The sequence below is a fragment of the Sminthopsis crassicaudata genome, chromosome 1 (assembly GCF_048593235.1).
Source record: "Sminthopsis crassicaudata isolate SCR6 chromosome 1, ASM4859323v1, whole genome shotgun sequence".
In the NCBI taxonomy this organism is placed as follows: domain Eukaryota; kingdom Metazoa; phylum Chordata; class Mammalia; order Dasyuromorphia; family Dasyuridae; genus Sminthopsis; species Sminthopsis crassicaudata.
In genome coordinates, this window is record NC_133617.1 from 389,947,161 (window position 1) to 389,973,546 (window position 26,386).

At 37.6% G+C, this 26,386-nt stretch overlaps 2 protein-coding genes across 6 annotated transcripts in view; one reads left to right on the plus strand and one right to left on the minus strand.

Moving 5' to 3' along the window:
* Nucleotides 1-13,268, minus strand: part of TELO2 (telomere maintenance 2) — a 34,877-nt gene extending 21,609 nt beyond the window's left edge. Inside the window, exons 1-4 of one of the 5 annotated variants that reach the window (XM_074279622.1) lie at nucleotides 13,110-13,268; nucleotides 11,023-11,374; nucleotides 6,321-6,598; nucleotides 4,075-4,143 (exon numbers count right to left, since the gene is read on the minus strand). In XM_074279622.1, coding sequence (XP_074135723.1) covers nucleotides 4,075-4,143; nucleotides 6,321-6,598; nucleotides 11,023-11,357 — 682 coding nt within the window. In that variant the 5' untranslated portion in view covers nucleotides 11,358-11,374; nucleotides 13,110-13,268. Of the gene's footprint in view, nucleotides 1-4,074; nucleotides 4,144-6,320; nucleotides 6,599-11,022; nucleotides 11,375-12,385; nucleotides 12,735-12,782; nucleotides 12,839-12,878 lie in introns of those variants that run through there. The other 4 variants (XM_074279623.1, XM_074279624.1, XM_074279626.1 and 1 more) reach the window with 4 other exon arrangements.
* Nucleotides 1-26,386, plus strand: part of PTX4 (pentraxin 4) — a 32,959-nt gene that overhangs the window by 1,013 nt on the left and 5,560 nt on the right. Inside the window, exon 2 of the mRNA XM_074279628.1 lies at nucleotides 24,770-24,907. The gene's annotated coding sequence lies outside the window, so the exon portion shown is untranslated. The remainder of the gene's footprint in view (nucleotides 1-24,769; nucleotides 24,908-26,386) is intronic.

A 26,386-nucleotide genomic window follows, 5' to 3' on the forward strand; every position in this document is an offset into this window, starting at 1 on the left:
AGTAGTTGGTAGTACGTGCTCAGGACTTTGCAAAGAACAATAAGGAGGGCATCCAGGATATAGCAGGATACATATTCTTCCCAGGGTTTATCAAAATGAATGAAAATGACTCTTTTCTAGTGAGTCATGGATAACAACTAGCTTTATATAGCACTTTAAGGTTTGTAAGACACCTTTTGTCCTCATAACAGTCTTAGAAATGAAATACTATTCTGAGGGCAGGGTCATCACTTGAGAAATGGCTCAATAATGGCATATGAATATGATATATGAATGTGATGGAATACTACTGCCTTGTAAGAAATGAGGAAGTTTCAGAAAAACCTGGGAAGGCCTATATGAATGATGCAAAATAAAATAAGAAGAGTCAGGAAAACAACTTGAACAATAATAACAATATTGTAAAGATAATTGATTTTGAAAGACTTAAGTAATGTTGATCAACACAAGGATTAACCAAAGTTACAAAGAACTCATGACAAAATATGTAATCCAAATCCAGATAAAGAGCTAATAAATTCAGATTGCAAATTGAAGCATATTTTCTTCTTTATTTTTTTTCCTTTTAGTTTTTTGGATATAGCCAATAAGGGAATTTATTTTGTATGATTACACATATCAGTAATGGGTTTTGTTTTTCTTGCCTACTCAATAGATGGGAAAGGGGGATAGACATAATTCATAAACAAAAAATAAAATTGAATTTAAAAAAATAAAAAAAATTGCTATTGTTACTATTCCCATTTTACAGAAGGCAAATAACTTTGCTCACAAGTCACACAGTTACTAAGTGACTAAGGTTGGATTTGAACTTAGATCTTCCTGATTCTCTAGTCCTTAACCACTGCACTCCCTAGGTCTCTCAGACCTCCAATTCCAAAAGGAATCTAAAAAGGATCATCTATAATTATATGAAGTCTTGGGCAGGAAATTGAAGACCAGAAGGGGCAAGTTTATGTTTTCTTCAGTTGCCCACTGAATGCAACAGATGTAAAAAAGAAAAATTAATTAAGAAAGTGCACAGCTGGATACAAAGATATTATCTGAGACTGGGATTTGGACCCAAGTAAAACTGTAACTATCTGGTTCCTGGAGAGAAATGGAGCATACCTAACAAAGGCTAGAAAAAAATATATTTAACAGGTATCTTACAAAGCTATTCAAAAAAGCTTTAAACTAAAATTGGTGGGTAGAGGGATCAGGCTGTTTCTATATATTTCCCACATTAAAAAACATAAAGAGTAAAAAATAGCAGTTGAGACAATCAAAAGTTTATGGGAGACAAAGAGCAAGAAAGGAGCTAAGAGTAAAACCTATAGTCTCAAATATTGATATACAAATGCCCAACACATAGAAAACAAGCAAATGAACTAAAAATCCTAGTTGAAAAGAAGCAACTTTGACTTTATAGATATCAGTGAGACTTAACAGGACGAAGCCCATACCTATGATTTTAGGTGGGCATATCTTATTCAAAAGAAGCATGATAGGTAAAAGTGAGAAGCAGCTTCACTATAATTTAAGAACGTATAGTATATTGGACTACCTGCCAGCTAGGCGAGGAGGTGGGGGAAGGGGGGAAAATTTGGTACAAAAGTTTTTGCAAGAGTCAATGCTGGAAAAATTACCCATGCATATGCTTTGTAAATAAAAAGCTTTAATTTAAAAAAGAAGAAGAAAAAGAAGAAGAAGAAGAAGAAGAAGAAGAAGAAGAAGAAGAAGAAGAAGAAGAAGAAGAAGAAGAAGAAGAAGAAGAACAAGAAGAACAAGAACAAGAACAAGAAGAACAAGAAGAAGAAGAACAAGATGATGATGATGATGATGATATACTATACGCATGTGATGACATCCAAGAGCCAGAGTAGGGGAAATACAATGAAGAGTAACTGGGAAAAGGTCAAAAAGAGTAAAACAAAAGTGATTTGGCCATTGGAGTATACTACAGACTACCAGGACAGAAAGAGAAAACAGATGAGGAATTCAGAAAACAAATCAAAGGTGGGGAACATAAGACATGATAGATACAGCATTCTTGGAGAAACTCAAGCATATGGATAGACCAAGCTCTCTCTCTCTCAAAAGCAGAGTAGCTAATAACTTACTGACTTGTCTTGGTGATAATTTCATCCTTCAAAAAGTAGAGGAACCAACTAGGAGAAATTTTAATCTGGATGTGATTCTCACTAAGAGGAAGGACTTGCTTTTTGGTGTGCAAATTATTAGAAGCTTAGGGAGAAGTAGCTATTCCCTCCTCTTATTTGTGATAGTTTGCATTAGTTTTGTTTGTGCAGAAACTTTTTAATTTGGTGTAATCAAAATGTTCTATTTTGTGATCAATAATGGTCTCTAGTTCTCCCTTGGACACAAACTCCTTCCTCCTCCACAAGTCTGAGAGGTAAACCATCCCATGTTCCTCCAATTTATTTATGATTTCGTTCTTTATGCCTAAATCTTGGACCCATTTTGATCTAATCTTAGTATGTGGTGTTAAATGTGGGTCCATGCCTAGTTTCTGCCATACTAATTTCCAGTTTTCCCAGCAGTTTTTGTCAAATAATGAATTTTTATCCCAAAATTTGGATCTTTGGGTTTGTCAAAGATTAGATTGCTATTTTTATTCACTATCTTGTCCTGTGAACCTAACCTATGCCACTGATCAACTAGTCTATTTCTTAGCCAATACCAAATGGTTTTGGTGACTGTTGCTTTATAATATAGCTTTAAATCAGGTACACTTAGACCACCTTCCTCTGACTTTTTTTTCATTAGTTCCCTTGCAATTCTCGACCTTTTATTCTTCCATATGAATTTTGTTGTTATTTTTTCTAGGTCATTAAAATAGTTTCTTGGGAGTCTGATTGGTATAGCACTATCTTATTTGTGATAGTGAAAAAGAGGCATAGTCTCACAAGCACCCTAAAAGTAGGGATAGTATAATAGGTGACATCCCATGGACTAAAATTCTACAAAGTTAGCAGGAGGGATGGGAAATGCGTAAGAATGAAATTCTGAAGAAACAAAGGGCAATAATTCCAATGAAAAGGAAAAATGAGATTTGTCTGAGAAAACAGTGCAGAACCACTAGAAATTGTACAGCAGAAGGAAGACAGGCTTCAGAAATGACTAGAAAAACAAGGAAGTTCTATACAAAATGTCAGGAGAGCCATTGCTCAGTTTGAACTGTGCCTGGGGAGAGAAGCTAAGGACAACAAGATGGGGTAAAGGGGAATAGTTTAAGCTATACTTACAAAAAGAACAGTGTAAAATAAGGGATAGGCCTTTTGTTTGGATGGTACAGTGAAAACTAACAATAGAGAGAAGACAGAACTGCTCAGTTCTGTATATGAGATGAGAGAAATGTAGTGGACAGTTTACTTAGATTTTAGCAAAACTTTTGATAAAATATTTCATATAACTTTTATGGAGCAGATGAGAGATATGAACTAGATAAAAATACAATTAAGTGATTAAAAGAATAATTGTTAATGACTCAATATCAGCATGGAAGAAGATCTCTAGTAGAGTGCCCCAGGGATCTGTACTCACTCTCATGTTATTGATTCAATAGAGATAAATGCACCATCTAACATTTATGTATTTAAAAAATCAATACCAGAATCACAAAATGGAGGAAGAGCTTTGGTTAGAAGGCAGTTGCTCTGAAAAAGATCTAGAATTTAGGGAGCTGTGAACACAAGTGAGTCAGCAGTGTGACATGGCAACTCAAATTCTCTTGTAAGGCATCATTGTAAAGGAACAGAGAAGTGATGGTCCCATAGGACTCTGAACTTATCCTCAATCCGGATGCTCAGTTCTGGCCATCACAGCTTAACAAAGACATTTATGAGCTGCAAAGGCTGATCAATAACCAGCTGTTGGACATATTACTGCAGAGACTGCTTTCATGTATGATTTGGACTAAATGGATGCTCAGCTCCCTTCTGACTTTCAAGTTCTGAAATCCTGTAATTCCTCCTTGCATAAAGGATGGACTAGCATAATGGGAGCACAAGTGCTTCAATAAGTATAAATTACTTTTATAAGTAATCAAGAACAAGATTATAAGGTACTCACTTTGTCTCCCATGGATGCAGACTTTTGCCACTATTTGAGATAAAAAGGAGATGGAACAATCCAAGCCTCCTAGAACAGGGGAAAAAAATTCATGATTGAAGGAAATCAAAACACTTAATAGACATCCTGTCCCTAATGAACTCTGCTGCTGACCCAGCTGTTCACTCATTTATTTATTCAACAAAAATTTACTCAGTGCCTACTATGTGCAAGGCCTTGTACCAGTCACTAACCAACAGTGGCAGCCACCTGAGGGATTTAACAAACAGCTCTGAATAAATTACCAAGTAGGAAGTGCAGATCTGCATTGTAGAGTTTACACATTTGGCTATTTCTCTGTCCTCAGAGTATTCATGTTCTCAAGGAAGAAGGGTCCCTGAACCTATATGGAGGTGTCAAGAAGAGTCTGGGAGTATGAGATCAAAGAAGGACAAATCTCTCTGGTCTCCTACTAATCAGGGACTGAACAATGGCCTTTAAGGAACAACACTGCCAGGCTAATAGGATTTTCCTTTTCCACGTCTTAAATTTTCATTTACACATACAGCAATACACTTTCAAATTCGCAAGTTGTTTTTTTGTTTTTTTTCCAGTGCCAACATTTTATGGCAAGTCAAAGGGATGCCACAGGTCCATGCTGCTGCTACTGGTACAGCATTGTTATTTGCTTTAAAATTTACAAAGCATCTGGATTTATCCTCACAACAACCTGGGAGATAGGTGCTATTATTATCATTCCCACTTTACAGATAATAGGGTTAAGTGACTTGACAGAATCATACTTCTAATAAATATCTGAGGTCACATCTGTACTCAGATCTTCTTGACTCAAGGTCCAGTGCTCTCTCCACTGAATCAACTAACTGCCTCTTATACACTAAGTATTGTGTTGTGTAAATAATGAAGTGTGTTGGGGGTACAATGATCAAAATGAAATACTCCCTACCCTGCAGAAGCTTATACTCTTGTGGGTGGAGACAATATGTATACCCAGTATAAATACTGATAAAGCAGACACCAAAGGTTCACAAAAAAGCACCCCACATAGCACTGACACTTGACTGGATAAGAGATGAAAACCATCAACTCCAAGGACAACTCAGCATCTTTCTGATACAGAACTAGAAGCTAAACCGAGGCTGATCATTTCCCTTTGGAACTGCTCCTACACAACTAGGCATTCACAAGGAAGGGTCCATGTTAAACTACTAGTCACAACTGGGCAAAGTGTGATTCAAGCACCTATTCCTACAACAAATGAAAATTTCTCTGGAACTGATCTTGATTCTCCTTTGAATACATAACCAGGAAGATGAATTCTCCTATGCTTAAATCTAAGAATTCAGAAGGCCTCATATTTTGCACAATTTGCTTTCCTATTACACTGTGATTAAGCTGCATAATACTATAGAGAGAGTACCACTTGTGTAATGTGAGGCAAATCACTCAGCCTCTCATTACCTTAGTTTCTTCAATTATAAAAGGATGAAGTTGAACTAGACAGCTGTTAGGGCTCTTTTCAGCTCTAGATCTGTGACTCTAGTTCTTCTGCATGGTTCACTCAATAAATATTCCTCAATAATGTTAATTATCTTTAAGAATCAAACTGGAACAGCAAATGAAGACTCATGAAGTATGGCCACAGAAAAAAGAATCTCTGCTATGAACAGCTGAAACAATTTTCACTGTTAAAATAGACAGTGACTTCCCCTTTGACCAAACAAGAAAAAACTGAGCTGACTCTCTCTTGACCTGATGAATTCATCAAGTACCCACTGGTAATGGTGGAAGTTATGATAGCCAGAAGTCAAAATCTAAGCAAACCACACTTGTGGTGTTCACTATATCTGTCCTGAGCAATGGAGGCTGGGAAAGATAAGGTTTTCTAGTAAATCTGGGAATCTCTTTTAGCAATTATAAGGCAGCTAGGTAGCATAAGAGTACAAGGCCTGAAGTCAGGAAAACTCATTTGCTTGAATTCAAATTAGGTCTCAGACACTTGTTGGCTGTATGACCTTACTCTTTGTCTCAGTTTTCTCCTCTGTAAAATGATCTGGAGAAGGAAATAGCAAACCACTCCAACATCCTTACCAAGAAAATCTTAAATGGGGTCATGATGAACTGGACATGATTAAAATGATTTGGCAACAAAAATAAATCTGGACACATGGCTAAACAAATCCCAATTGCCTTATACAGAGTCCCTGAATGATTTGGGAGGAGGGAGAGCCAATGACCATGCTCACCTCTGAGGGAGTCAGAGATCCTCTGGAGAACTTGGATCATCTCTTCCCCAAGCAAAGGGAAGTAGTTCTGAGGCAAGAACAGGGATGGGCTTTGCTCCTTCATTTGGTTGTTCAGGTGGTCCGGCAGACACACAACTTTGTTGAGGAGAGTCTCCTGGAGAAGAGATGAGCCCCGGGGCACCTGCTGCTGACACATCTCCCACATCAATTCTGCCAATCTGCCCATCTTCAGGAACCTGGTGAGCACTTGGGCCATTTTCATCAGGCGATAGCTTGGACTATAATCAAAAAAGGAGGTGAAGGCCACAGTAAGGAGACATATGATGACTACTGGCTACAGCACCTCTGAAACCAAGAAGCGTAAGCTAGAAATCACCACATGATCCTGAGAATCTAGAGCTTTTATGGGAAAAAAAGAATCTTTTTGTGAGTGCTCTTTGATCTATGATTTCATTGGTGAGGGATGGAGAGCTCCCAGATGGGGAAATTCCCAGTGTGGATCTTCAACTGTTTTGAACATGTAGTCTTAAGATGTGTCTGCTATATGGACATGCTAAATGACTTGCCCAGGTACACAGAGCCAGGATATCAGAGGGGAATTGGTCTGTAATTTTCTTCCTCTGTTTTAACTCTTTCTGATTTAGGAAACAGCACCATATTTGTGTCATAAAAGGAATTTGGTAGGACTTCTTTGCCTATTTTTATAAACAGAGAATATAAGATAAATCCACATAAATCATCAGCATTTCATTTTATGATCAACAAAGCCCAGCAGCGAGATAGAAAGAGAAATTCCATTTAAAATAGCTATAAACAATATAAAATACTTGTGATATTAGCTGCCAAGACAAACCCAGGAACTATATTAACACAATTACAAAACACTTTTCACACAAATAAAGTTAAATCTAACCTGGAAAAATATCAATTGTTCATGGGTAGGCTGAACCAATATAATGAAAATGATAATTCTACCTAATATATTCAGTGCCAAACCAATCAAACTACCAAAAAATTATTTTACAGAGATAGAAAAAAACATCTAAAAGGACAAAAGATCAAGAATATCAATGGAATTAATGGGAGAAAAAAAACACAAACAAAAGTAGTCTAATAATACCAGAGCTCAAACTACATTATAAAGTTGCAATAATCAAAACTATCTAGTACTGGCTTAGAAATAAGAGTGGTAGATCAGGGGAATAGATTAGGTACATTAGAAACAGTATTAAATAGCCATGATTAGCTAAGGGTTTGATAAACCCAAAGACCCCATTTCACACTGTATAACAAGACAGTCAAAATGGACATATGATGGAGACATAAAGGAATGATACCATAAGCAAATTCAAAAAGCAAAGAATAGACTACCTGTCAGATCTATGGGGAAAGGAAGAATTCATGACCAAATATGAAATGGAGATCATTATAAAATGTAAAATAGATTATTTTGATTATATTAAGTAGAAATTTTCACACAAATAAAACCAATACAACCTAGAAGGAAAGCAGAAAGCTGGGAAACATGTTTTATAGTAAGTTTCTCTGATAAAGGCTTCATTTCTCTCTTTAAATTATATATATGTATATAACTTTTTATTTTCAAAATACATGCATAGTTTTTTTTTTTTAATTAAAGCTTTTTATTCATAAGCACATGCATGGGTAATTTTTCCAACATTGACTCCTGCATAACCCCCTGCTGCAAATTTCCCCCTTCTTTCCCCCATACCCTCCCCCACCGGACAGGCAGTCCAATACATGCCAAATATGCCGAAATATATGCCAGATTCAATATGTGTATACATATTCACAAAGCCGTCTGGTTGCACAAGAAAAATCAGATCAGATTTATAGTATCATTCCCCCCCCCCCCTGAGGCTGGGGTTAGGTGACTTGCCCAGGGTCACACAGCCAGGAAGTGTCAAGTGTCTGAGACCAAATTTGAAATCAGGTCCTTCTGAATTCAAGGCTGGTGCTCTATCCACTGCGCCACCTAGCTGCCCCCTATAGTATCATTCTTTATATTTAGATCATGAACCCATTTCGACCTTATCTTGGTATTAGGTGTGTGTCTAAGCCTATTTTCTGCCACACTAGTTTTCAATTTTTCCAGCAATTTTTGTCAAAAAGTGAATTCTTATCCCAAAAGGTGGAGCTTTTTAGTTTGTCAAATATTAGATTGTAATAGTCATTGGCTATTTTGTTTTGTAAGCTTAACCTATTCCACTGATCAACTACTCTTATTTCTTAGCCAGTACATAGATAGTTTTCACCATTCAACCTTGCAAAATTTAGGTTCAAAATTTTTTTCTTCCTCCTTTCCCCCCATCCCCTCCCCCAGATAGCAAATAATCAATTATGTTAAACATGTGTAATTCTTCCATAACATATTTCAGCAAATATCATGTTACAAGGAAAATCAGATCAAAAAGGGAAAAAGAAAACAAAATTCAAGCAAGAAGAACAAAAAAAGTGAAAAACCTATGTTGTGATCCACATTCCATCCAGCCCTTTCTCTAGATGCAGATGGCTCTCTCCATCACAATTTTATTGGTATTGTCCTGAATCACCTCACTGTTGAGAAGACCCACATCCACCAGAGTTGATCATCACATAATCTTCTTGTTGCTGTGTACAATGATCTCCTGTTTCTACTACTTCACTCAGCATCAGTTCATGTCTCTTCACACTTTTCTGAAATCATCTGATCATTTTTTTATAGAATATTCCATAACATTCATATACCATAAACTTACTCAACCATTCTCCAGTTGATGGGCTTCCACTCAGTTTCCAGTTTTTTGCCACTACAGAAAGGGCTGCTACAAACATTTTTACACATGTGGGTCCCTTTCCCTTCTTTAATATCTCTCTGGGATATAAGCCCAGTGGTAACACTGCTGGATCAAAGGTTATACACAGATTGATAACTTTTTGAGCATAGTTCTAAATTGCTCTTCAGAATAGTTGGATCAGTTCACAACTCCACCAACAATGTAATCTTTTCTTGTTATTTTAGCCAATCTGAGAGATGTGTGGTGGTATCTAAGAGCTGTCTTAATTTGCATTCTCTGATCAATAGTGATTTAGAGCATCTTCTCACATGATTAGAAATGGTTTTAATTAAATTCTCTCTATATATAATTTTAGAAATGAGGGAAGGCTTAATTTCCCAAATATATAGAAGACTAAGTCAAATTTTTAAGAAAACGAGCCATTTCTCAATTGATAAATGGGCAATGAATATGAATAAGCAGTTTTCAGCAGAAGAAATCAAAGCCATCTACAGGCATATTTAAAAGTGTTCTAAATCCCTCTTGATATGAGAAATGAAAATTAAGACAACTCTTAAGCACCACCTGAAACTTATCATATAAGCTAAGATTATTTAAAAAAAAAAAAAGGAAAAGATAAATGTGGAGAGAATATGGGAAAATTGAGACACTAATGCATTATTGATTAAATTGTGAAATGATTGAACCATTCTGGAAGGCAATTTGGAACTATGCCCAAAGGGCAATCAAACTATGAATATTTAGCAATGCCACTACTAAATTGTATCCCAAAGAGATCACAGTAACAGGAAAAGGGCCACACATGTATAAATATTTATAGTAGCCTTTTTAGTGGCGGGAAATATTGGAAATTCAGGGATGCTTATCAATTGGAGAATGGCTGAACAAGCTGGTATATGAATGTAATGGAGTATTATTGTGCAATAAGAAATGGTGAATAGATTTCAGAAAAAAACTGCAAAGACTTATATGAACTGATGCCAAGTGAAATGAGTAGAACTAGGAAAACATCAAATATAGTATCAATAACAATGTGCAATGACCAACTCAGCTCTTCTCAGCAACACAGTGATCCAAGATAAGTTTAAAGGACTCACAAAGAAAAATGCTATCCACATCCAGATAAAGAACGGATGGACTCTAAATGCAGATTGAAGCATACTTTTTTCACTTTATTCTTTTGTGTTTTTTCCCCTTTGAACTGTTTCTTCTTTCACAATTGTGATGAACACGGAAATATGTTTTACATGATAGCACAAGTCTTTCCTATATAAAACAGCCTGTCATTTTAAGAAGGGAGGGGAGAAGTAGGGAGAAAGAAAAATTTGAAAATCTTGAAATTCTTGTAAATGCTAAAAATTGTCCAGACATGTATTTGGGGGAAAAAAAATACTATTAAAAAAATAAAGTGCTAGGCTTGGAGTCTATATTCAAACAAATAAATAAATGTAAACTGCTATTAATAGTTTTCCCCATAATCAATGATAAAGTAGTAAATAGAGTATCCTCTCCCTTACAAAGAAATCATGGATTCTTTCACACAGTAAAATATATTCCTTTGTGTGGAAGAGGTAGAAGGAAGGGGAGAAAAAAAGAAATACAAAATGTTTGTAAAATTAATTTCTCCTGTTTATCCATTCAACTTAATACTGCACTGCCCCATTCTATATATCTATGATACATGTAAATGTCTGAAAGAGGATAAGCTTTAAAAAAAAAAAAAAAAGTCCAATTTTACAATTGCTGGGTAAATATTTATTAATAGGAAAGTCAAGAGAGCCAATTAGTCATAGAATTGAAATCAGTAAACTGGTGTCCCTTTTTGTATTACAATGAGTATATCACTGTTTAAACAAAATGCTCCCCAAAATTTCAAACTACAAAATCCACCTAATCATACTTACCCAGCAATAACAATGATGGATTCCATCAATACTAGAAAGGCTTGGTCAGCAGGACCTTCTAGGAAAAAACTATCCCAAAGTTCTTCTAGTTGGCCAGTGGGTAGCAGTTCTAGCCAATCAGGGCTCAATTTGTTGACAAGACATCGAAGAAAGGTAGAAAAGTAGATCTTGGAAAATTCTTCCCTCTCTCGGGGCAGGACTGTGTTCTGCACTCCATTCAAGTAGAGTTTCACAGATCTCAGGGCCTTAGAGATTTGGATCCCATCCCTGGAAGATGAAAGAGTGTGGAGAGCTTCTTGTACAGTGTGTCGGACCTCAGAGACTTCAGGACCCATTGTGTCTAGTATCAGAGCTGAAACAACAAAGGGGGAAAAAAAAATTTTAAACCCAAGTAATCAACACCTAGAGATCAGTTCCAGTCATAAAAAGTAGCTAGAAATAAATATCACCTATACTATCACATAAAACTGTTATCTTTTAGTTATCACAGCTTCTTAGATGCCCCTTCTCTCATGTAAGTTTTGGAGCACATCGCTTTCATCAATTGTATACTATCCCTCTCCTTCATCTCTATTCTTGATGTTTTCCAGTCTGGTTTCTTTCCCTTGACATTCTATCAAAGCCACAACCATTAAGAAATAACTTCCTAACTATAGTGCTATTTCCCAATCAAATCACCTAGTGACCTGTCCCTCTTTATGCCCTTTCCAATCTGAAGTATCAAATCCTTGGTTCTTCCTACTTCTCCAAATGCATATTTGCAGTTTTCCTTTCCTTTTCTTTTTTCTTTTTTTAAAGATTCTCTCTTTCTATACATTTCACTAAATCATGGCACCTAGAGCTACAAGAAGCCTCAAGAGGTCCTCTAGTCCAAACTCTCATTCCACGCGCACAATGTCCGTGCAGCCCCAACAAGTAGCCAGCTGTCTTTTGGTTTTAAACAGCGCTGAAAGTTCTTTCAAACGGGCATCTTGCTTTCCTCTATCTACTACTGCTGCTAACACAGGAGTCGGCAAACAGCAAGAGTTCAATAAAGACTTGCTGAGTTGAAATGACAGTCTCAGTGGCATATTTCACTAATCCTTTTTTTAAATTCCAAGAGGTCTAATGGAAAGTCACACGGGAAAGCTATGTATCCACAAAATTAGATACAAGTAGCAGGGATCAACTTTATCTGGAACGTCCCGTCCCAAGCTAAAAGTGAGTTTGTCTGCAATAATCTCTTCACAACTTTGCAGTTTACAAAAATTCTTGAGAACAAATCCCAGTCCCTAGCACAGTGTCAGGCACAAAGTAGGAACTTAAGGTTTACTGATGTAATGAACAAACACTTAAGGGAAATATTTTGGGTGCAATTAATTACCTCAGCCTAACCCAAACAAAGAACACAAGACAAAAGGCTGGACCTTCTCTGGACTTCAGTTTCTTTATCTGTAAGAGGCAACTGGCCTCGGGGATCCCCCAAAACCTAGCAAGTACTGATTGCACTGTAGGATTCCCTATGGGGGGACCGAAAGAACACTTGGACGCGGGTTGGAAGGTCTGCTCGAGAGGGTCTCCAGAGCTAAACCAATCTGTTTAATTCTCCCGGGGCTCCCTAAGCCCCTTCGTTAATCCATTCGCTTATGGATTCCCTTTTTTAAGGAATCTGAGGCCTAAAACCGAGCTACATAAGGTCGCCCTGTGAATTGAAGAGGAGACCTTTCCTTCCTCCAGGAAAGCCGCCCGGTCCTAACCTAAAAGGCTTAATTAAAATCTACCAAGTTAGTCCCAAGCACGTGGACGCTTTTTTTCGGACTCAGACCAGCGCCAGACTAGCGCGGGGAGGAAGAGCAAGACATTAGAGTAGAACCAACCTCACTATCAGTAAGGAACAGAGCGAGGGAGGGCGGGGCTTGTCGAACACCAACCAATCAATCACATCAGGATGCACGGTCTACACCTACCTTTGAGCCAATCAGCCAATCAGTCACTGAATCCCCCTCACTACCCTGGAGCTTTAGGCTAGACCCGGAAGTTTAAATATTCACGGTAGCCTCGGTTTAAATTCCATTAAGTACTAGATTTCACCACTAGTTCATTCTCACCCCAACCAAACTGTGCAGCCCAGCTTCAGCTATTTTCACACTCTCCGTCCCCCAGTAATCCTCCGAGCTCCACAGCGTTCCTGTGATCACTTGTGCACCATCCATCCTCATCCCAGATTCGACGCCATTCAGCTCTGCCCCGCCCCTTGGTTTTACAACCGCGTTCGATTCTTTTTAATCCCTCAGTGGAACCTCAGAAACAAAATACACATACAAATGCTGAATTGGGGGGAAGGGGGGGAGAAATCACTCAATGGGACGGGCAACGAACATGGGTGTCTTTTTTTTTTTTTTTTTTTTTTTAATCTTGTAGCTAGTTCCTTCTTTGACGAATCAGCAAATGTGTATACACCTTTTCCGAACATTCGCGAGAACACGGGCGTGAGTTTGGAGCTCGCGAGAGGAGGGGACTGTTGTGCAGTGGAGCCTTGGGGGCCTTCTTCCCGCTATTGTAGCTGTTGGGACAGCTATTTTTAAAAATAATTTCACATGTAATTTCTTTTTTTTTTTTTTTAATAGTTTTTATTTACCACATATATGCATGGATAATTTTACTACATTGACAATTGCCAAACCTTTTGTTCTAATTTTTCCCCTCCTTCCCCCTCCCCCATAGCAGGTTAACCAATACATGTTAAATATGTTAAAGTATAAATTAAATACAATATATCACATGTAATTTCTTAATAGGGGCTGGGGGCGAGGGTAAAGGAAAGAATCTGGAACTTGAAAGCTTTAGTAGCTTTTTATTTTTCCAAATACATGTAAAGATAATTTTCATCCTTCAACCTTGGCAAAACCTTCTACTACAAATTTTTCTCCCTCGCTCTTCCCCATCCTCTCCCATAGAGACCAAGTAATTAAATATAGGTTAGACCTGTGCAGTTCTTCCAGACATATTTCCTTATTTGTCAGGCTGCACAAGAAAAATCAGATCAAAAGGTGAAAGAAAAAGAGAGAGAAAAAACAAAAACAGTGAAAGCACTATCCTCTGATCCACATTCTGTCTCCACAGTTCTCTCTAGATGTGGGTGGCTTTCATTACAAGTCTGTTGGAATGGACTTGAATCAATTCGTTGTTGAAAAGAGCCAAGTCCATCACAGTGATCATCACATAATTTTCTTATGTACAAAGTTCTCTGGGTTCTACTCATCTCATTTAGCATCAATTCATGCAAATCTTTCCAGGCTTTTTTGAAATCACTTAGAGCAGGAGCTCTTTAAACAGAATCCATGAACTTGCTAAAAAGCAACTATTTTGATAACTTTCAATATAATTGTGATGGGGGTTGAGGTCCCTTTAAGATTCCTTTCTAATTGCCCAACCCAAGGCTGACCTGGATTCACAAATCCTGGTCAAAGGTACCCTTTAAATATCTGGGCCCAGCCCCACCATCAGCTCAGCTTCCCCGCCCCCACCGGATCTGAGCCGAGAAGTTAGGGGTACCGCCCATCATCTTCTAAGTATAAAAGAAAGGAGCCCTCCCCCCAACACATGGTACCTTCCAGCCATGTAAGGGTTCCTGCCCACCCAGCAGCCACCTCTGGCCCTGGCGTCTTTCTAACTGAGCTTTACTTCCAGATTTCTACAATAAACCATTTATCAATCTAGGTAAATTCATTTACAGGGGACACTGCGCCTCATGGGATTATCTTATTATCTATGTGCCGAGAAATGGGGTTCCCCCTTTCCTTTCCCTCATTAGTTGCTTTCATTTACAATCCTGGTGTTTGGGGTTTTCTCCCAAATTTACTTAAAGAAATAAAATAAGAAAAAAGAAAAACAAAAGGAATACCCCAAAAATGAAACAAAACAAAAGAGAACATTGTCCTGTGCCTAACACAACATCTGGGAGGATTCAAAGCATTTAACAACAAATACCAGTTCAAGAAAGTATATTAGCAGGAGAGTTCTTTTGTTCTCTGCTGCACACCTTTTTTTTACCTTTTTTACCCTTTTTATCCCCACCCCACCCCCAAGCAGGCTATGGGATATATTTATATATACATATGTTGCTTTCATATACATACGTACACAACACAGACACACAAACACATCTGTTTCCTATCCCTGCTGACAATTTGCTTCAATTCTGCTCCAACTTGCCTCGCTATTACTTAACCTCTCCCCAACCACAGATCCCTGCCTACTCTTCTTCCCTCATCCTTTGCTTTGTAATGCCCGAGAAACTGAGGCAAGATAGAGATTAGAGAGTATTTAATAATTTATTTAAAGGGAGAGATTTACTGGGACCAAATGGATCCATGAAAGACTATCATCTCCAAGAATCCAGCCAACAATGTGAATTCTCAATGACATATATACAGATGGCTCAGACTTGGGATAAACTGAGGCAGGGGCGGAATCAGGGTACTAGAGCAGGCACGGGACTCTGACAGGGCAGTGTGAGCCTCCTGAGAGGGATGACATAATCGGGGGAGGCACCTTGGGGAGGGGCATCTCGATAAGACAGTATCTGACGTTCCGATAGCTTGGGATGGGGAGAAGCATTCTGATATCCCTAAAACATAAGATCTTTTACCCTTATCAAGTATTCTGATAAAGAGGGAGGGGAAGTTTTGCAGGACTGAGAAGCAGAAACTGAGTTAGGACAATAAAAGAGAACTGTGGCATAACAGCTTCCCTGTCCTCCCATCCTTCCTCCTTTATTTCTTTATAGATTTTGGAGGGTGCTATGCCCTTCATGGTATATATGTAGTGTTGCCTATTTAATCCATTCCCTATGTTAATAGATTTTCAAAACTAAGAAACCTCCTCTCCCCTCTAATGCCTCTGTGTCTCATTCTTCCTCTGCACCTTATTTGCATGATGTAAATGCTTATTTTTACCTTAATGCTGCCCCAATCTTTCTTTTGAGCTGTCATATTGCTGATGGCAGTCATAATTATATACCATAAATTTTCCATGTAAAAAAATAAACAATTCATCCATGATGAGTTCTTTGAAATTAATCTTTGATATTGGCTGTTACATGTTAAATTTTCTATTAAGTTCAGGTCTTGAACTTCTGCAAGTTTATTGAATGTCCATTTTTTTTCCTCAATCAATATTATAGAAAATTTTGCTGGGATATATTTTTGGTCACAGTCCCTAATTCTTTTGATTGCCTGTAAGAATGATCCTAAAGAATGCCATCTTTACTTGTGGCAGCTGATAGTCCTGTACAATTCTAATTGTAGCTCCAGCATATTTGAATTGTTTTTTTTTTCTTCTTACAAAATGTTCTCTTTAATCTATGAGTTTTGAAATTTGGCAATAATGTTCCTGTGTTTTCCACAAAGAATGTTGCAGTCCAATTTTTATATTTTCTCTTCTTGATCTGTTCTCCAGATCTGTCATTTTTCTTATGTTTCCCATTCTCTTCTATCTTTTCATTCTTTATACTATGTTTTGTTATTTTTTGGTCTCTCATAGCTTAACTGACTTCCCCTTGCCCAATTCTAATTTTCAAAGCATCATTTTTGTCTTTGAAACTCTATCTCTTTTCTAGATGGTTAACTTTTTTCATAATTTTCTTGTTTTAAGATCAGAAGCAACAAATTGGAAAATTATTTTTACATTTAAGCGTTCTGATAAAGGCTCAAATTTATAAGAAATCAAGGCATTCTCTAATTGATAAATGGTCAAAGGATATGAACAGATAATTTTCAGATCAAAAAATTAAAACCATTTCTAATCATATGAGAAGATGCTCTAAATCACTATTTATCAGAGAAATGCAAATTAAGACAACTCTGAGAAATCACTATACACCTCTCAGATTGGTTAAGATGACAGGAAAAGATAATGACAAATGTTGGAGATATGGGAAAACTGAGACTCTGATACATTGTTGGTGGAACTATGAATGGATCCAGTCATTCTGAAGAGCATTTTGGAACTATGCTCAAAAAATTATCAAGCTGTGCATACCCTTTGATCCAGCAGTGGTACTACTGGGCTTATACCCCAAAGAGATTTTAAAGAAGAGAAAAGGACCCACGTATGCAAAAATGTTTGTGGCAGCCCTTTTTGTAGTGGCCAGAAACTGGAAATGGAGTGGATGCTCATCAGTTGGAGAATGGCTGAATAAATTATGGTATATGAATGCTATGGAATAATATTGTTCTGTAAGAAATGATCAGCAGGATGATTTCAGAGAAGCCTGAAGAGACTTCCATGAACTGATGCTGAGTGAAATGAGCAGGACCAGGAGATCATTATGATGCTGTTCTAGTGGCAGTGCAGAGAGTTGAGGTATAAAAATCCCCTTTTGGTTGATGCAGGTTCAATGTGAAAGAATTCATGATCCCGAAATATTAGTGGCAAAAAAGGAAGTTTTATTGGCACAGAGAAGTCAGCTTTGCTAGGAAAGCAGACTTTCTCAGTAGCAAGGTCCTGAGAGGGCAATGGAGGTTGACACTGAGAAGAGAATGTCTTCACAGCAGGCAGGAGTCCTGGCAGGCAGCTGTGCCAAGGAGGGAGAGTTTCCTTGACAAGGCATAATCCTGCTTTGGACATTCTGCAAAAATAATGGAGTTTAGAATTGTCCTTTATAGGAGTATGAGGCTAAAGTTCCCAGTTGAAGAAAAGTGCCAATGCCCCCAGGCCTAGATACTTGGAGTTTCAAAGTCACTCAATATCAGACCCAGATCTCCCAATTGAATGAAAATCACTTTGAAGGCTTCCTGAATAAAGAGCTGGTTTCCCAAAAGATCAATGGGAAAGGGGGGGGAGTGATCTGCCTTAGAAAAGCCCATCCAGGGAAATATACCTTCTTTTAGACTCTGGAGTCTGGGAGGCCAGGAATCAAAGGGACAGAATAATTATTTTTTACAGATTAGAGGGGACACAGTTTCACCCCCCATCAATTATACAAAGCAACAACAATATTATACTACAATCAATTCTGATGAATGTGACTCTTTCCAACAAGGAGATGATTGATGCCAGTTCCAATGATCTTGTGATAAAGAGAGCCATCTATACCCAGACAGAGGACTGTGGGAACTAAGTATGAACCACAACATAAAATTCTCCCTCTTTTTCTTGTTTGCTTGCATTTTGTTTTCTTACTCATTTACTTTTTTTTGGTCTGATTTTTCTTGTGCAGCAAGAGAATTGTATAAATATGTTTCTACATATTGGATTTAACATATATTTTAACATGTATAACATGAATTAATTTGCCTGCCATCTAGGGGAAGGGGTGGGGGGAAAGAGGAGAAAATCTGAAACACAAGGCTATGCAAGGGTCAATGTTGTCAAATTGTCTGTGCATATGTTTTGAAAATAAGCTTTAAAATTTTTTTTTAATTCTTATTTTTCTTGGATGGTTGGATTTGTTTTTTGTCGTTGTTGTTTGCTTGTTTTTAGTTTTTCCTCAATGTCTCTCAAGTCCTATTGTTAAATTTGTATTTGTGTTCAAAATACTTGAGCAGGCCTGAGGAGCATGTATACTCTTCTTGCATTAGGATATTATTTCAATTTAGAAAATTATAGTTTGGAGGCAAGAAGACTCTTTCCAGAAGGGGAGGAGACATGAAACAGCAGAAGGAGGAGGGATATGTCAGCAACAAAGTAACACACATGGAAACTATCAAATGGAATTAATGTAAGGAAAGGGGGCCCCAAGTGGAGAGCACCAGTGGGGACTCCACATATGGGACAGCTGGACTAGAAATGGGGATGCATAACCATAGATTTTAGCTGTATATTCTTATAAGGATTAATTAGTTGTTCTTAATCCATGTGTCAATTAATGAGAATGAATTCAACACACAGAGACTCCTTTTGTAATATTTTATTATGTAGCTTGTTTTTCTCTTAAATCTACAGGGAGCTTTTGAGTTAAGCCTTACTCATCCTGCTTTTAATTATGAGTGCAATATTTAAATAGTCCACCAGATGGTGCCACACTTAAACAAGTAACCCAGCTCTGTTCTATTTAATACACAAGAATGACCATTTTATTTAGTTGTTTATTCGTTTCAAACATTTCCAATTCGTAAACAAGCCTCTTTTACCAGCTTGCGTAAAAACACTTACAAAAATTTAAATTGTATTTGCAATAAATATTTCCAATTCGTGATCGAGTTTGAGATTTCCTTGGCAGAGATCTGGAGTGTTATTATGGACCTCTTCTCAGAGTGATGTTTTTAAATAATTGAAGAAAATCATAAATATCAGAGGTTAGTAAAAATAAAGCTGTAATTTTTTCCCATCCAAATTCATGGTCCCCCCTGTGTGGGACAGTAGCAACCACAAAAACAATCAGAGACTCTCAGAGTAAGAAAAAGCAAAAAAGGGTTTATTATGATCTCGAGAAAAAGGGCCTCTTCCATCTGACAAGATATTTGTCAGTAAAAGGAGTGCAAAGTAAAAATAGAAAAACACAAAATTAAATAGCCTGAACCCCCCCCCCCCAGCCTGGCCTTTTCTCCCAATGTTTGGGGAAATGCAGGCTTACATTCTAACTTCAGAAATCTACCCCAGAAATAAAAGAATAAATTGCTTTTAAAAGAGGTATTTAAATGCTAATTATGAGGTGGTGGAAAACAGGAGGGGAGGAACACTGGCAACTTTTTCTTTAACTATATCTTTATTTGTTATTGTAAAATCTCGAAATGATTCGGTTTGAATGCTCTCAATTCCTGGTAGTCATGGTGATAAGGTTTACATTTAGGGGACCAAAATGAGATTAGGGTTTCTGGTGGTCTGGGAGTTAAATGATAAGGTCTAGTGGCAGGTTCGGGATTCAGGGAACCAAATGGAGAGGTTTGTTTCCCCTGCACCCCCTTGGGATTCAGCACAAGGGTAGGGAGTTTTGGACTAGTTGAACCCTCTATTGGTTTGTCCAGGACAACTCCCAGAGATCTCAGCCTGATAGTTCAAACTGCTCCCCAGTCCCCAGGCCAAGATTTACCCACAAAACAGGGGTCCGTTAATCCACCTTTGCCAAATTTCTAATGAGGAGTTTTGCCTACTACGAAAGCTTCCTTCATAGTAAACAATAAAATTCCTTTTTTTGCCACAGATTTTGGGTTCGTGAATTCTTTCCTGTAATGTTCTCTTCTCTAAATTATAATGTTCTCTGGGAGCAGGTTTCTTGGGGAGCTTCTGGAAGCAGCCTTCCTTTCAGTTCAGAGTAATAATCACCTCAAATGCAGCTAAGAGTTAAAGTCCAGATCCTTTACTGTTTCTTTCCAAATCTTTTCTCCTTCACATGGGGCTCAAGTAGTTTTCTGGAAGCCTTCTGGATCTTGGTTTCAGCGTTCCCCTGACACTACTTCTCTGCTTTCCTTCTTTCTGCCCGACTTGTAAATCTCCTCGACTGAATACTAGCTCTGAATTTCCCAAAGTCCCCAGTCAGCACAAAGGTGGAAGTTGGAATGAATCTGACTCTGCCTCCAAGAGAGTGGGCTTGTGGCTTCTGACTTGTGAATTTCCCGAAGTCCAAGAGTGGGCTTGCCCTTCTGTGGCTTGTGAACTCCTCCTTATATATGCTCTCTAAAGGTGTGAATGTGTGAACTAAGGTGTGAGCTCCTTTAAAGGTGTGAACTAGGTACATAAGCATTAGCACCTTGTTCAAGTTCTGGCCCATAACACTTTCCCATCGGCTCTTTGGTCTGCAACTAGAAGGGAAGTTTCCCATCCCAATTCTCACACCTTTTCACTACTACTAACCTCATCCACCTCGGCGTTCACTCACTGTGAGGCCTGAGGGAATCACTTAACCCTCACTTTGCTCATCTGTAAAAAGAGCTGGAGAAGGAAATGGCAAACCACTTTAAGTTTATTTGCCAAGGAAATAACAAAGGGGGTCATGGAGAGTTGGGCATAACTGAAACAGCACAACAACAAAGGAGTGAAAATCAATATCCAACAAGAAACAAGGGTAGTTATAATATCCTCTCTGATTCTAACATTTGAGAAGACATGCAGTGCCCAACAGAACATATATTCTATTAATAATTGTGATTATTTAAGAATGAAATAAAAATGTTGAAGTTGGGAAGGGGGATCCCAAAAGTCTGGGGTCATAAACCAGTGTTGCAAGGCATCTCAAAAGAATTTGCAGGGCAATTATTGTAATTTTAATGCAATTACAAGTAGACTGAAATTCTAAGAGAATTCAGCAGAGAAACAGAAGCAAGGAGCCCATTTATCCAGTTTTCAATCATTGACATGCTAATTCTACAACTCAGAAGTGCTCTGAGGAATTTGGTTCTCACTAACAGAGTCCAACTGTCTCAGGAGTTTGGCTCCTGGGATTATCCTGAGACCAGAAACAACTATCTGACAGTCAGTAATGAATTGAGAAGTGGTCTATTCAAAATCAGACAGATTGTTGTTCTGAGAAGTCCCTAAGGCAGACCCCAAAACCAGAAGATTTAGGATTACTGATTTATTGTTAGAACAGAAGCCTCCCTCCCTCCTCCTAAAATCATATTACATCAAAAATATACTTTTTTCTTTCAGTTAATTTTTTACATGGTAATTAAATTGTCAGATCATAAACATTTATTGTTTCTATCTAGCTACTTAATAAATGGAATCATCAGGTGTTGTTTTTTTTTTGTCTGTGGACACCATAAAAAATTACTAAGACACTAACTATCCAGTGAACTGAGAAAGTCTAGGAACCTCTGGGTTATTCCATCTGCTATCTTTTGATCTTATTATATATGACTGACCCATACCTTTTCCCCAAAGTGTATACTGCATATTATTTTTATCATTTCTTGACATTATTAGAATGGATGTGTTATACGCACTATTTTGGGCATTTATTTTTTTAATTGGTATATAGTTTTTTATTTATAAGATATCTGCATGGGTAATTTTTCAGCATTGACAGTTGCACAATTTTTTGTTCCAACTTTTCCCCTCCTTCTCCCCACCCCCTCCCCTAGATGGCAGGTTGACCAATACATGTTAAATATGTTAAAGTATATGTTAACTACAATATATGTATACATATCCATACAGTTATGTTGCTGCATAGGAAAAATCAGACTTTGAAATAATGTACAATTAACCTGTGAAGGAAATCAAAAATGCAAGTGAACAAAAATAGAGGGATTGGAAATGCTATGTAGTGGTTCACATTATTACTATTATGGGCATTTCTATACTACAATATAGTATAATGCTGTCCAACAAATAAAGATGTTTGTCCTAAATCTGTTTGATCCTACACAAAATCCAATCCAATCCAAAGAGCATTTAGTAAGGGTTTGCTAATTGTAAGAATTAGGACTGGGAATACGAAGACAAATTATACTGCATTTTCAGCCTTCAAAGGGTTTACATTCTACAAGAAAACACAACAAATAAATAGAAAGAACACTGAAGTAGGAGCCAAAAGACCATTTCTGTGCCTTACTACTTGTGGGAACTCTGAAAATCACTGAATCTCTTTAGCCTTCACTTTCATCATCTCAAAAATGGACAAGGTTTTTGGTTCTAACTCTATGATACTACAATGGACCAAGGATTTCACCAATTAGATTTCATGAAGTTCATGAACTTGAATGGGGAAGGGAAAATAAATCTTTTAATTAAATATAATTGGTTTTCATTTCAATCCTATGTATTTTATTTTATGAAATCAAAAATGTGATTCTCAGAAGGGGGACATAGCCTTTGCCAGACCAACAAAGGGAGTCTGTGAAACAAACAAACAAAAAAAAAACCCCTTAAAACCTGAGATAAGTTTGTGGTGGTGCTAGTGGGCAGAACTGTATGACTTCCTCTTAAACTTTTCAGAGGCATTAGGGTTATTGTTCATAGACTTAAAAGTTTAAACCTAGACTTTAAGGGTATCTCATAAAATCATCTTACTATATAAATAAGGAAACTAAAATCCATTAGGGTTAATTGTCCAAGACATAGTAAATATAATCCTCTATTTTAACTTAGTTCATTGTAACTCCAGCAACCACCACATTTTAGTCTCTGTTGCCAGATGACAAATTTTCATGCTGTCATGAGATTGCTGTTCCTAATTTGCTTAAAATATTTACACACAAATGTCTTCGGAGAGCCAGAAGGTGTTGATAACTGTGGAGTGACTTGCTAGGATAACAAGCATTCCCCACAAAGCAAAAGCTTTTGACAGTAATTTGGCATTAAAAAACTTTCCTGGGCTTTTTCTGTTTACATTCTAGAAAAGTGAATTGCCTGAAGATTGACTTCTGGATAATTTCAGAATGATGTTTACATTTGTATTATTATCATCACTATCATTATCATGATCATTTTGTCCATTGTTATAACTGCCCTTCACCTTCTTGGCCTTTTGAAACTGCCATACATTTGAGCCTAGGATGTGAGTTTAGTACTAATTCTGTTAAAAAGATAAGTATTTTGTTATTGTTCCTCTTTAAAGTACTGAACCTTGGAAGCCTAAGGAGGTGAAGTGTTTTCCCTCTGTTTCATGTAGTGACCTGGACACAGAACCCAGCAGTCTGAAGCACAGTCCTTTTATCTGGCTCTTATTTCATGTACCTTCTTGGGTTCCAGCTATTATTTGCATTTTTAAGTTCAACTCAGCAGACATTTACCAAGCTCTCAATGTAATCAGAGCACTGTTCTAGAGTAAGGCTTCTTAATCTTTGGTTCCTGATCCCATATGAGGTTGAGGAATGGGGGAATTGCAAAATTATGATTTATTATTAGTAAATATTTTCTTTTTATACCAAATTTATATATATACTCAAAGGCATGTAAAAATTTCTTAGGTAAAAAGGCATCACAAGTGGAAAAAAGTTTAAGAAGCCCTGTTTTAGAGCAAAGATATAAAGATTAGACATTACAATCCCTGTCCTCTTGAACCTTACAATCTACGAGAGGAATATGACCCATAGTCAAATAACTACAGTGCAAATGATGCTGTTTGAGTGGTCTAGATTCTTAGTGGTCTAGATTAGTGGCTATAAGATAGTTGTTAAGAATTCCCTTTAAATCGGCCACAGGTTTTAGGAGTGAAAGAATTCACTCATTCCTGAATATTAGTTGCAAAGGAAAATTTGTTAGATAGAAATCAGTTTACCCAGAGCCTGACTTCTATAGTGGCAGATCTATGGAAAATGGAGTTTTGCACTTAGAATGCAGGACAGAAGGGTAGTTGAGTGAACCACTGAAGTGCATCTGCAAAGACTGTAGTTGATGGAGGATTATTATATTGGATATCTTGATAGGAGGTTGGGAAGCCCAAGCAGTGGGGACTGGGAGAGCCTAAGTTGCCTCAAACCCAGTGGGGGCTGGGACAAACCTGGATCTCCTATTGGAATTCAAAGGGATGCTTTTTGAGCAGGATTTGTAATTGAATCGAAGGCTCTGGCATCCTGGAAAGACAACTTGTCTGGGGAGGATATCCCTCAGCCAGGAGGGGCTGAGAATCTGAAAGGAATCACAGATCTATAGCAATAGTTTCTTAAAGGAACCCTAACTCACTTCACAAAGACAGAGCTGCTAATACCTAAGAGTAGTATAGACCAAGGATTCTGTCAAGTTTCATGGAGGAGATGACACTTGAGTTGGTGTTTTAAAAAAACAATGCCAAGATTTCAAATGTGGGAGATTGGGTCCATAGTATTTGAAACTTTTGGTATTTATAGCTTTAACTTATTCTCTTTCTTACTTCATATAACAGCCCTTCTGTCAAGGTTTGGTCTGGCTGCCTTGAAAAAGGAGGAAAGAGGAAACAGAGTTCCCTTCTCACTCCTACCCCTACCAGATTTTTTAAGGATCTCTTGAAAGAGAGGAAAATTGACTCCTTGTGAGGGGAGAGGTATGATTTCGATTTCATCCCTTTTCTTTTGCCCCCACAGAGAGTTAGAGAATAGTACTGTTACCTGGCAACATTAACATCTACAGATCCATTCCTCAAACTTAAGCTTTCAGGGAATACTCTACAAAGTGAAAGCAAAAGAGAGGAGCTATGAGGTTTGAGATTATCTTTATGATGGGTGATTATTCAGGCTGTCAGTGGTAATAGAGATTAATTGGTATTTCTTACCCCATGCTTGTCTTTCTGCAGAAGAGCTTATATCCATGTCCTTTTATTCTGTTAAAGATTGTATTAGATTGTTCTTCTCATAAAAATCTGTGTTTAACTCTGTTCTTTGCATTTCTTTGTGTCACATTGTTGGAGTCATAGGAGCACAGACAGCTCTGGGAAGCCACTGAAGATAGAGGAACCTTTCTAGCAGAAGGCTAGGAGCCAAGCCCTCAGCTCATTGTTATAGAGTTTTCAATCTTTAACTGCAGAAATAATCACAAGCTAGTGTGCATTTCCTAACCACATTCTCAAGTGCATATTTACTACAAACTTGGGACCTTTTAAGTCTGCCTCATCAGACCACAAGCCTGTGTAGCAGTCCCCAGAGTTACACTCTCATAGCATAATCAGTTAGCAAGGTCTGTTGATTCTATCTTTGCAATATTTTTCAATCTGTTTCCTGTTCTCTATTGCCACTGAAACCATTTTACTACAGACCTTCATTACCAATTAGGTCAGTGGCTTATTGCAAACAGCTTCCTAAGGAAGCCGCCATGCCATGCCTTCTTATCGCTAATTTATCCATAATTCCATGCAGACTATCTTCCACTTGCATGTGAGGCTACATACTGATGACACATCATGGAAAGAGGGGAGAAATGTTTGAATCTCAACTCTGACACTTACTAGCTATGTAACAATGACCAAGCCACTTTTCTGAGTGACTTCCTTTGTCCCAAAAAGAGATTTATTGTTATTTTCTTTTTTTTCCCCATATCCTTTTATTAAAAGGGGGATGGGGAAAATTATAGTACTTATACTACAGACCTTACAAGACTGTTTAAGGAAATATGATAGAAATATTGACTGTTATTATTATTATGCACCACTCCAGTCATGTCACTTCTCTGCTTAGAAATCTTCATTAATACTATCTAAAAACATATTTTACACTCTTTTGTATGACATTCAAGGCCCTCTATATTCTGATAATAACCTTACCTTTCCGGCCCTGTTAATATTGCTGCCTATCACTTATGCTGTATTCTAGTCAAAGTGAAGTACTTTCTACCACTCTGAAAAAATTACTTTCTATCACTCCTTTATTTTTGTGCTTTTGCCTATGCATGTTCCTGGGGATGACTTCCCTTCCTTCTTACTCAGCTTTTACCTATTATTCAAAGCTCATCTTCACTGCAATGGTAACAACCATAAAAACAGTACCATAACATCTGTTTTTATGGAATTAAGGAGAGAGTGGGTAGTTAG